The sequence below is a fragment of the Anser anser genome (assembly GCF_964211835.1).
Source record: "Anser anser genome assembly, chromosome: Z".
NCBI classification, from domain to species: domain Eukaryota; kingdom Metazoa; phylum Chordata; class Aves; order Anseriformes; family Anatidae; genus Anser; species Anser anser.
In genome coordinates, this window is record NC_139723.1 from 28,342,558 (window position 1) to 28,355,647 (window position 13,090).

A 13,090-nucleotide genomic window follows, 5' to 3' on the forward strand; every position below is an offset into this window, starting at 1 on the left:
ACATTTGCATTCCATCAACCCCCCCCCCCCCCCCCCCCATTTTTTTTTGCATTGGGATACTACTCTGGAGATGGTATTTGTTTAAAAAAAGTTCTTGAGTCCTCTTTCTATACATTATTTTTAGTGAAATTATGTTTAAATTGAAGCAGCTGGGAAGTATACAGTTTCTAACATGGTCATCTTGAGAAATCAGGACATGCAGTTTTAAATGTGGCTGACTTTTTTTAACGATTTCTCAAAGTGTAAAGTAACTTTGAAGTCACTTTTCCTCCTGCTCTCCATTGCCTGCAGCATTTAAATCCTGCTACTGTTAGCAGCTCATCCTTCTTTCTCTATCCAATTTAAATCACAAGAGTAACGTGAAAAACATCTCCTTTCACGTACAGTGCCCTCAGTTGCTTGCTATCTGCTACTGAAATAGCTTTGATTGGCGAGCCACAAGTGTCATTTCCTTCTTTCACTCCACTTCTGTGTATTTGGTTCAGTTTCAGCTCTTGCACTTGCATCAAACTGTTGAAATTCAGTTTATAAACCCTGTGGAAGCCTTTTTACAGATTATTTTTTATTATTATTTTCCTGCAGTAATGATCTGAGTTAATTCAAGGAGGTACATGAGAGGAGCATAAGAGCTGGCATCAGGTAAGAGGCAGAAATGGGAAGCAGGATCTGCCTCCTTATTTTGTGAATGGTGAAGCTCCTGATGCCTCATTAATGAAACTCATTCTTCAGTGAAGCTAGCCTTTAAGAGCTTTGTGCAGAGGGTTATATGAGTTAAGTGTTGCTTTCTTTTCCTTATGTGGGGGTACATTTTAGAAGAAACTTTCAGAGAATAGCTCTGAAGAGGTTTATTTTTTATTTCCGTTCCCATACTTATGTCTTTAAATATGAGGTTTTAGGAATTTGCAATGAATGCTTCTGCTGGTTGCAAGATTCTTTATTCTAGTTTCAGAAGCATGTATTTGACTTATGGCTTTAGTGTTCTATGATACTAGTGTCAGTAGAATAAAACGGTTTTCTCAGATGCCAGATTAAGTGAATGCAGAAGTTATGTACCTTCAAGCAGACAGCTCTATCTACAGACTCTGAGAAGCAGATAGAACAGGTAGTATTTTTACCTGAAATAGAGCCCGAGAGATCCAAGCGTATATCAGGTCACAAGGAGAGAAGGGTTAACATATCTTTAGAGAAGACTTTAATGAAGTCTTTTATGGTCATGTTGTCTGAGAAATGCCTAACATTGAACTTATTCCATCTTACTCCTGTCTCCTTATTCTAACCTCCTCATATTGAATTTTCTTTTAAAATTATTTTTCTACAACTTGCATTTATCTGCATATAGAATCTTAGTTCTGAAAGCAAATTTTATGCTTTATGTATTTAAATTACATTTTCTTCTGAGTAGGTGCCTTCCTCTTGTTTAGATTGTTTTCCCAAGTTGAGGTCAGGTTCAATGGTTAGCTGACTACCTTTTACTGAACATGTGAAAACTGGCAATTCCAAAGGCTGTGTGTCTGATAATTTTTCTTCTTTATATTAGAAGACAACTTCTGAAATGCATACCTTTGCTGGATACTCTGAATAAAATGGTTAGGGAAAGAAGTTGGGTGTAGCACCAACTATGTGTTCCAACTGTGCTAATAAAACAGATGAGAAATGCATCTAACACAGAATCTAATCTGTGCTTTGAGAATGCTGGATACAGGTTTCTAAAAAGCCCATGTCCTGAAAGCCAAAGGCAATAGTGAAAAATCTAGAAAACTTAACAATTTGATAGAAGACAGTTTCTCTATTTACAGAAATTTGCTGAAGGTTGACTTGGGGTAGCTAATCACTGGTTTCAAAACTGATAGGTGGAAGAAACTGCTTAATAACAGAGCTGTTATGTTAAGCATCAAGTTTTTGACATGTTACGATTAATGATTTATTCTTGTGTTACTGTATCATCATATAAAAGTATCCCATGCAATGGGATTTTTAATAAACACTTTATACACATGCTTACAGTGCAAAACCACAACATTTAAAGCTTTTAGAAACTGAACACTCTTTTATCCTGGTGTGTCTTAGAACAATTTGTACCTACCTTACGGCTGCAGAAAGCGTAGCATTATAATGTGTGGTTCAGCAATGTGTTTACATTGGCAATCACAAACACTGTGTTGATACAGAAAATATCATCTTCCAGGGAAGGAACTGACATGACTATATGCACATTCTTGTCGTTTTAGGTGGTTACCAAAACAATGTGTTTGAGTGGTAACTTATAAATGTTCTGTCTAGTCTCCTGGTTGGTTATGTTACTTAAGGTTTTACCTTTCTCTCTCCCAAGGCATTGCTTATGCCCGGAATGCCCACTGGGCATTGCAAGTGTCTGATGCTATTGTGTGCTCTCATAGTTTTCAGAGGTTCCCATATTTCCAGAGTTTATGCCTTTGACATGAAATCAATGTCCTTGATTAATTAATAGAGGAGATTCTGTCCTGCTTTGAGGATTCATAAGTAATTGCAGTTTTTGTTACCCCTAAAGAATAAAGTCAGTTTCTGCTTCATTCATTTCCTCACATCTTCTGCTTGCTTTCCAACCCTTACGCTATCAGCTGTGGTGCTCTTCCACTCAGTCTTGCCCTTGCACCTTCATTAGAGAAATCTGCTGTTCCTAAAGGAAACTTCTGTTTGTGTTTCAATTTGTAATCTCACTTCATGTATTTATCAGAGCCTGGTATGAACATGTCCTCTGTTCAAGGCAGGAAACTTTGTGCCCAAACGTTTTTGCACACTTTCAAGCACCAAGGTCCATACTGAAAATGTGATAGAGTAACTCCAGTTTTGGTGATCTTCCTTTCCACAAATTCATTATGAGATTAAAGGTGTTTCTTAAACAGGAAAATGTAATCTACATCTTCCATCGTAGTTCATTTGCACTTTTCTTCCTTCCCACGGGATTGTAAATATCATGAAATTTATGCTCTTAGATTTCCTGCTAGATTGCTGTAGCAACAGCTTAAAATAGCTGGCTCGTTCTGTTTGGGATGACATAAGATGGCATCTTGAGGTTCTGTTCTAGTTTTGTTTTGAGCCTAATGTTACTCAGTTTAAATATATAAACTTGTACTCTGCTGTGCTTCACTTTTAGTGGAATTACACTGAAATTATTAAAACTCTTACCTTTTGAAAGTATTTCTAGGTTTTTAATTATCACCCAAGTGCATAGCTCTGTAAGGAACTTCTTTGAATGAAGTCCTTTGGTATTACAGATGACCATATTATACAATTTCTTTGAAGCTGAGGAAAGGTTAAAGTTAATTAGTTTTGTGGATTTTTTAAATAAACTGTCTTTTTTTTAAAGGTTATTTCCAGAATATGGCTGCTTTTTTGTACACTTATTGTAAATTCATAGCTTTTCTTCAGATGTTAAAGATAAATCAGAAAGATTGAAAGCTTTTGTTGGATATTCTTTGAGAAAAATGTCTGTTAAATGATTTTTTTTTTCTTCTGTAAAGTTCTTACATGATTCAAAAATAGGAAGTAAATTTTAGAAGCGTGCAAGGGAACTATGTCTTTAAAATCGTACAGAAAGTAAAAAGCTTGTCCAGATGATTGTTTATCAGTTTCAGTCTGCTTTTAGGAAATAAGACAATGTTTCTAAATAAATAAAAATTGGGCATGGTAACTTTGGTCTAAACTTATATTAGAATATTCTTTTAGAAGCTGTCTGGTATCTAAATTTCATAAGAATGTGTTAGAGTTACTCTGGAGTTACTTTGTTTACCGGAGATCATCTTTCTTGCATTGGTGATTGAAATGTCCTTCCTTTTATAATTAGTGTACCAGTCAACAGTGTATACAGAAGGAGCTTTATTATAACAATTGCCTATATTTCTGAATATTTTTTCTTGATAGTTTTTAAATTCCCTTTTGTGAATTTGACTTTTGCCTCAGTCTCTCACATTGTAATCACTTCTTACTGCTTTCTTAATTTGTCCTTTTTCCTCACTTACATTTCCCTGTCTATTAAGTATCATGTGCTATTTCTGTATAATGTTTTCCCCACACTCCTGCCCCAGTGCTATTGCAAGTTGTAGTCATTTTGGTGACTTAAGGCTTTTGTTCTTACCCTTTATGTAAAGTTTCAATTTCCGCAGAATAGGGCTTGCCTAGTGCTTCTCGTCACCCTAGTTTTGTCTTGAGTGTACTAGTGTGACTTGAAACATGCTTTTATTTGTCAATTTTCTATTAATTTACAATTCATCTCTCCTTGTAATGAACAATCTGATCCAGTGTTACTGCTGTTATTTGATGAGAACAGCTTTGGTTTAAATTGCAGAACTTTTTTTTAAGGATTTATATTTTTATATTTCTTTTACCCCTTTTTAGATGTTGGATGTCTATGACATTCTTCCTTTCGATAATCCAGATGGTGGTGTTTGGAAACAAGGATTTGATATCACATACAACGAAAATGAATGGGACAGCGAACCGCTTCAAGTTTTTGTTGTGCCTCACTCACATAATGACCCAGGTAATATTTTAACTATATTGATTTGGGTATCTATAGGCTTTTGAATTAAGATACATATATATGGCAATTTCTGTTAAAATCTTGGTGTTTTTTCTGCATAGTATATTAAATTTAAATTAGCAAAGCAGTCAAACATACATAATTTTAATACCATGGACTTCAAGGGACAACTGTTACAATAGAAATTGTACACATGTACATTAACTGGAGTAGAACTTCAGTGGTGTTATTAGAAGGTAATATTATTCTGTGTTTCTGTGAACATCCCACATAGATGTTCACTGTGTAATAAATAAAGTGGAGAAGTGTCACTTGTATTTTACAGTCATTTCAAAATAACCAAAAAGCTGTGAATTACACTGCTAAGCATATTCCTGGTATGTGTACGCTGACCATGAGATGCTGGTGAAGCTGCTTGTTATTGGAAAGCCACAACTGAAGTGACTTAAATCTCCCTCTTCCTCTTTATACCACCCCTCTCCCTCATATGTCTTGTTTGAAGTACTGTGGATCTGTCTGAACTAAGATAGGGCACTTTCAACATAAATGACTTCAAAAATGCTATCCAGTATCTACTTAGGAATAAAAGAAAATGAATGAATGCTAGAATTTGGAGTGACTGTGTTATACAATTATGACAGCTCAAATAATGTATAGTAAAAATATATACAGAAAACAATCATAGTGTAACTTTGATCTGCCTTTTTGTTGAACTGTCTTTAAACCTGTGTCTATTAGTTTCCTTTCTCGTTCTCCAGAAAACCTTCTCAGAGAGACGGTACAGTCTCTGCAATTGTTTAATGAATCTGAAATCATGATAAAGGAATGTACAGGACTTTCTAAATCTTTCAATTATTTATAGAGCGGGATATGGAGTTCAGCTCTTTCCCTTCTTTCTAGTGATGCTAGCAAGATTATATTCTTAATTGGAGGAGGTAGATTGGGATCCAATCTAGAGGCCAGTTGCCAAGTATAGCCTGTCCCCCCAAAAAAACTGCAGAGTGCAGGCTTAGGTAGCTCTCTGGGCATATGAAGCTGGGGAGATGCTGTTAGAAGATTAGAAAAGCTTTGCTTAAAACTTCTTAGGTGTCCATTCAAGTCATGACACTTGGTAGGAGCTCGGTGTTCTGGCTCTGATTTCTCTTCAGGTGCAGTCTATGCCAGTGGAGGTTAAGAGCCTGTGTTTTTGAGCTATGTGTTCCCTGCCCCCTTTTTTCAGTAGATCAGTAGAACACCTCTTTTTTTTTTCTGTAGCTGATAATGACTTTCAGACCATTGGTTTTGGTAGACTTTTCCAAACCTAACCAGTGGACAGATAGATCACTTCTAGTTCTAATGCTAAACTTGCTGTTTCACGGCTTTCTAGTTTTGATGTTTGAGAATGGTAACTTCTCTTTATTTCCCTTCTAAGGGATGCTACTGTTTTTATTATCCGTATGGGTTACATAAAATAATAGTTTTTGACAAGGGTTGTGTTTGTTATTAAATAACCACTGGTTCTTTTTCTACAGGTTTTAGTAATCTTCTTACCCTTTTGTTTTTAACCTTTTCTCGTGGCATTCTCTTGAGGTTTAACCCTGGCAGACAGCTAAGTACCATACAGTGCTCTCTCCGGGTGGGATGGGGAACTAGAACCAGAAAGGTAAAAGTGTGAGAACTCATGGATTGAGATAAAGACAGTTTACTAGGTAAAGCAAAGGCTGCATGCACAATTAGGCAGGTGTTCATCTGCTCCCAGGAAAGTAGGGTTTGTTACATGTAATGGTTTCTTGGGAAGACAAATGCCATCACTCTGAATAACTGCTTTTTACCCTAATTTTATTACTGATCATGATGCCACATGGTATGGGACATCACTCTGACCAGTCTGGGCCACGTGTCCTGGCTGTGTCTCTTCCCAGCCCCTGCTTGCTTTTTCTTGCTGGCAGGGCAGCACCAGAAGATGAAAAGTCCTGGGCTCTGTGTAAGCACTGCTCTGCAACAACTAAACACATTGGTGTGTTATCACCAATGCTTTCATCAAAAATCCAATACACAGCATTATGAGAGCTTCTGTGAAGAAAATAAACTCTGTCCCAGCCAAAACGATGACATGTTCCTTCTATAACTGTCTTCCAAAACAGAACATATAGGGTTAACTTCATCTGTACTGCCTGGCCTGTGTCATCAGTGCTCCATACAGAACAACAGTTTCTGTTGCCCTCCTGGAAGCTCTCTTTGGATCTAACTTTCAGCTTCCTGACCTCCAGCCTTCTACTATATTCTTTATACCTACAGATTTCTGTCCTGCCTCCTCTAATCAGGCAACCAACTGCAGTAAGTTTTCACAGCCAGCGCCATTTTGGTGTCTGATGAGCATGGGCATTGGTTACCATAACCTAGTGCTTCATTCATACTGCAGAACCAGTTCTCCTTACCAAAAGTAGGCCAGAGTGCGATCGCATTTCATGAAATTGAGTATTGAAGTTACCCAACCACTTTCCATATCAAGATTATTCTGGTAGTTATTACCACTTTTCACTACAAATTGCATTCTCTTTCTGCATGCTAGACAAATCACATATCGTACATCATGAGAATGCTGTTGGCCCAGGTGACTACTAGCAAAGGCTGCTTTAGTCCTACTTCTTAAGAAGCAGGATGTATCTGGAGGAGGCTCCCTCAGAGCTGCCAGGTATTTGTCTTTTGGGGCTAGCAGACTAAATAGCTCTGTATTGCTCTTGAAAATAGTGGAACAGAAGAAGGATGCATCTCCAATTAGCTTCCAAATTAGGATAGCAAGTTATTGAGCTCACTGTGAGGTATGTGTTGACTATGTATTTGCAATGACACTTGAGATGTTTTATCTTGTTTGGGAAATCAGAGGATAACTTGGACTTTCTCCAAGTCCAAATAAAAGGACATTTTTCCTCTCTCTGTATGACAATTTTCTCTGTCATGTTTGGAATAAAAAAGAAGTTCTTGAGTCAACAGAATTATTCAAAGATAGATAAGGCATAGATATGACTCTTAGCTTCACCATAGTTGGCCCAACCAGCCCTTTTTCCTGTTTAACATCTTGTGTTGTCACTAAAGGAACTTCTGGTTCTTTCCCAGTATGAATTCCTGACTTAACCAGGAAGTATGTTTGCAATGTGGCTGTTCTTTAATTTTACAACTGAGTGGTGATGTCTCTTGGTGTGCTTGAGATCCCTGTTTAATGAAGTTTCATCCAATTCTATTCTGCCTTCTGGCTGATTTCCAAAGACGGGTGTGGGCCATAATGAATTTTGCTTCTGAGACGGATTTTTACCAGCAGTCATTTATTTATCTTGGAGGAAGTCAGTCATTAAATCTATAGTAAGTTACTACTTGTTCTTCCAGCTCTCTGAAAGATATCCTCTGTGTGGCTGCCCCTTTAATAATAAGATTGGAGGAATTCTTTGAAGTTATGAGAGCTGTCTCTTCTTTATGTTACAACTTTTTTCCTGAGTAGGTTATCCCCAAAGACTTGCCCAAAGTCTTAATTGATCTCACAGATATCTTTTGCCTTTCATCATACTGGTGGCCTGTTTTGGTTAGTATTTTTAATATAATATCTTAATATCTAAATACTTTTATCTAAATATCTAAATGCCTTTAATATAAAATTATATCTGTCCTTTCACTTCCAGCAAGTAAAATCAAGAAATCTGCATTTCCTTGTGCATAAAACTTTCCATCGTGTTCAGAATTCTCAGTTGCTATTAAATAGTGTTAGAATGAGGTATGGTATGATAATGTTACCCTGCTATATGTAGCCCCTTCCATTACCACACATGTTTGTGAGACTGAATTGTTTGCTTTTGGAAGGAGTGTTATCACAGAAATCTCCAGATCTTTGGTAAGGACACTTCTGTGGAGCTGTCTGCAGTACGCAAATGCTTATTAATAAGCACTTGAATTAAGGAAAATGTATCTACAACAGAGGTGTAAAATGTCTTGTATAGCTAATGATTACATTGTTCCTTTCTCACAAAGGATTAAAAGGCATGGTGCAAAGAAAATGCCTTATGCCAGAAAAGCTTAAGGTATACCTACACTGTAACAATATACAAGAAAAATACTTACCAACATAAGAAGTTGTTTGGTAAAGATATAACTAGTAGCACCAGAAGCTTTCATTTCTCTTTCCATTTTGTCTTTTCTCATCTGAGGCTACTTTTGCTTAAGCTTTTCATATTACCAGTTATGCTTGTGAAATATGTAGTTGAAAGGCAAAGCAACTGCCTTGAAACAGAACCTATAGAGAAAGGGAAAGGTATGCTTCAGTTTTAAGCTCTGTTTTTGGGAATGGCTCGTGCTCAGATGCTCTGAAACACTTGGTATAACTAGATTCTGATAAATCTGGATTGCCTGCTTCCATATGATTGCAACCAGAACGTACAAAATTGGAGTCTCTGTGATTCTTCCTTCAGTAAATAATATATTTACCCATTGTTGGGAAAACAGATATGAGAATGGGTACCTCTCATACTTCTGATCAGCATCAGGAATAATTCTCATTCAGTTGAAGGCAGTCAGTGAAGATTAGAGCACGTCACTAGCATGAGGTCAAAAGCCTTCAAAGATAAATGGTAAACCCTTCTAGCATTTGTTGCTATGTTGACAGTGATCTTAAGTCTTTTCACTTAATTATTTTAGAATTGAGACTTGTGAGCTTTGTAATACATGTTTGAACTAGATTAAAGTGCTTTATGGCTGGATGCAGTTGTTACACACATAGTACAAGCAGCTCTTAAACAGAACTGAAGGAGACTCATTCCCCCCCCCCCCCCCCCCCCCAATTTCTGCCAAACTAAAAATGCATGTGAGAGCGTATGTGCGTATATGCATATATCAGGTCCAAATACTGCTTTTAAAAAGCTCATTAATTATTTTTAACATCGGTAATTTTATCTTACTTCCACTCACATTAAGCCCTCTTTATTGTTTAAGATCATCTCTATTTCCCAGGTGGAAATCTGTATAGCTTTAAGAAATTCATGGCAGTGATAAGATAAAAGAGGATTTAAGCATAAAGTTTTAATACACCACAGAGTTTCAGGTTTGTTTTCTTTCTGTTGACCAGATCTGGATATGTTTTTTGCATGACTTAGTTTTCCTGACATGTTTGGAATAGTAATTAAGATTGTTGTTCTAATCCACCAAAGTATAAGACCAGCATAGGATAACACTAAAGCAGAAATGAAAAAATGCTAGTTGAATTAAATCTGAGAAGTTTACCCTTAAAAATTTCAGTCTGTAGACCATGAAATTGAAAGTTCATTGGCTGATATGTTGATGTTGTGTTTAATAGGAAAATTAAAATACAATTACTACTGTTCATCTAGAACTTGTTTTCTTCTTAATACAGAGCCACAGCATACTCTTTTCTAGAAACAGAGAGCTGTCTATGAAGGCTATGTAAAGACTATACAATATAATCCAAGTGGTGAATACTTAATTTTTTTTTTACTGTAGAGGAAGGTGAGATCTAGGAATAGAATGTGAAACTGCAAGTGGTTTTTTTTTTTGACATGCTGAATTACATGCTACCTCAGTTTTTATTGCTGGCTGTTTCTGTGGTTGCATATAAAGTGTCAGGAAACATTTAGAGAGGTTTTTTTTTCCATTTTTTTGTCAAGACAGTTCCATTGGAAATTGAGAGTACCGTTATAGACAGCATGCTTTGATTACTGATCAGTACAAATGTTCTTTCTTTTTTAAGCTTTCCATGCTTCCTAAAATGTATAGGCAAATAAGAAACAAGACATCCTTTTTCAACTTTTTGGAACAGTATACATGATTGTGTCTTCTTCCAGGAACTGGTTAGCTGAGTGTTAAATGGAACTATAATACTAGTTTGTCTATTTGTGTTCTGATTTTGTTCTGAAACTTTGCCTGTTCCTCTACATTTGTGTCTTAAGTAGAGCTTGAGGAAGAAAATTGAGCTGGAAAGTGTAGACAGCTATAGTGCCAAATCAGTTAGTGAAATGCTTCAGGATTTTTTGCACAACAATGAATTGCATTGACTTTTGGACGTGAATTGGATTCTGTCATGTCCAACAAAGAAAACTGTTTTAACATTAAAAAAGTGCATAGTGATGATAAATGGGGAGGCAGGGAGGTGGGGTTGGATGGAGGTGTGAGGGGGTAGGGGAGAGGATTCAGCTTTCCACACTTTTGAGGATAAATATGAGTAAGGCAATTGAAAGTCAAGAAGCTTGACAGCACACACTCTCTACTGCTATCTATCACACGTTCTTGCAGAAAGTGAAAGTAACTGGCAAAGTCCCGAATGCTCATTAAGTCAAGAGTAGCATAAGGACATTACAAGCAGTATTTTTTTTCTTATTTACAATTTCATGTTGGCAAAGGTCCAACTATACATTTAAACCAACAAGAGTGATTTTGCTGATGTAACTAGCTTTAGTTCTGGTAATTGCAGCTTTAAGCTAATGAGGTAAACTGTATTAGAATTAAAAAATTAAAATTTTCCTGGTCCAAATACACTGGTAAACCTTTTCTTTCAATTTGGGAATAAGCTCTTAGTTTATTAAGTATAAGAATGAACTGGAGTTGTACTAGATTAAGTGATGTTAGGGACTGAAATGTGAAATAATATATTTAACGTCTTTAGTATTCAGCTTCTGGAAAGCAATTGCAAATTAATTCATTCATTGTTCTTTTCAGCTTTTGATACATTTTTAAAAAAATCCTTATGGCTCCATGCAAAGTTGGGCAGTCTCCACAAGTAGCATGTTTAAGATCTATTGATTTATAATGAACTATATTAAGTGCAAGGTACCAGGCATGGTAATGAAATTTCAGAGGATTTTCTGGTGGCTTGCAATTAATGCTATGAACACTTAAACTTCTCCTAAGACTTGCTCAAGATCCAGTATGCTAACCATGTATAACCTTCCTCTATGGCTTAACTGATTATATATTAAAAATAAGTCCTTAAGCGTAACTCTGTTCTTCCTATATTATAATATGTTTTTATGCCAGCTGCTTTGTCATTTATTCCTATACTTTATCTATGTTGGTTTATTAATGAGTTTTTCAACAATGTTTTAAGACTAATTCAGCGTAGGTGTGCTTTTTTTTTTTCTGCGATATAGTAAGGTAATAAAAGCATGCTAAAATAGTTTATTGTTATGATATATTACTGCATATGAAAAACATAGTATGGTTTCAATAGTTTCAGTTCATTCTGCATTAGTTTTGTGCTAGTATGAGGATGTTATATCTTGCAGAATAAATTTCTAGTAAAAAAGCTATAAATTTGTAGTCTGCTACATGTGGCTGTTTTCATGTAAATATTGGTAAAATATTTCCTTGATTTATTAAAAGGTAAATGAGCATTACCTTGGCTCTACAATTCTACCTAAGATGAATGTCATCTATCTATTATCCTTAAAATAAAGCAGAGTACAAATATTGATTCAGAAGGGATATATGCAATAATAAATTTAGACTTAAAATGATTTTATTAATACTAAAATCTTTAGCATTAATCTAAGTTATTTTTCAAACAATATTAACTCCATCCAGAAAAACTTAATGCTCATTAAGCAGACTGGGATTGAGTTAGAATAGCAGTGCATCCACAGAGCAGAAACGAGAAGGAGAACTGGTAATCAGAGTGGAATTAATAGGGTCAGATCTATCTGGATAACAATTTTCATGTTTAATGGAAGCTTTCACAAAATCTTAAAATATGGATGTTTTAGGGATGATTTATAACATCATTTGCTTTCTTCAGTAGTTATTGTATGTTCCTTAAACACAGCTGCTGAGAACCTTTTGGCAGCACACTCATGCAATGCAAGACCTGGTGTGAAGAATATGAATATGCTCCTTTTGTATTAAGTAGACAGGTTTATCTGCTTCCTTTTCCTAGTTAGAGAAAGAAGAACAGCCTTTCCATATTCTGGGGTGGAAGATGCATGTGCTTCTTCATACAAGGTTTTAGGGAGAGGTTAAAGAATTTCATGGAAGGCTCTACACTGCAAGGCCTGAATGCATGGTTGAAGTTGGATATTCATTTACTCTGTATCTCACTGAGTTGGTAGCTTTCCTGGTAAGGGATTGCAGCTGCAACATACTTCTTTTCCCAGTCATTGCTACGAAACCCCTTATTCATAAATGATGCTGGACATGTGCAGCAGGGTTTACTGCTGCTCAGATAACCCCCATTTTATTTCTTTATACTCTTTGTGGGATACCATTAGTGTCTCTTCATTTTCTCTTCAACGTGTTGCTAGTAATGATTTCAGTCCAGTCATTTTAGGTAGACTAGAGTGATGAGGTGCATTAGGAAATCGACAATTTAAAAATCTGCATATTTGCAGCTGATCGAAGTACAATGCCTAATATTCGGTATGTTTATACTTCAAGGCTATAAAGCATCTAAACTTCATAAAGAAATTAACAACAAAACAAAAACAACAACAACAAACTCCCAGAGTTAGCACTATAAGTTGTCCACAGCATGAAAAATTCAAATTTAAAAAAATGTTTCACTTAATTATTTGAAGGGGATGGGAAGAAGGCAGGTCGCTAAAA

The 13,090-nt window shown here is 36.0% G+C and overlaps 1 protein-coding gene across 1 annotated transcript in view; it reads left to right on the top strand.

Annotated features, from left to right (window-relative positions):
- Positions 1-13,090, top strand: part of MAN2A1 (mannosidase alpha class 2A member 1) — a 139,155-nt gene that overhangs the window by 21,826 nt on the left and 104,239 nt on the right. Inside the window, exon 4 of the mRNA XM_083817586.1 lies at positions 4,375-4,519. Coding sequence (XP_083673712.1) covers positions 4,375-4,519 — 145 coding nt within the window. The remainder of the gene's footprint in view (positions 1-4,374; positions 4,520-13,090) is intronic.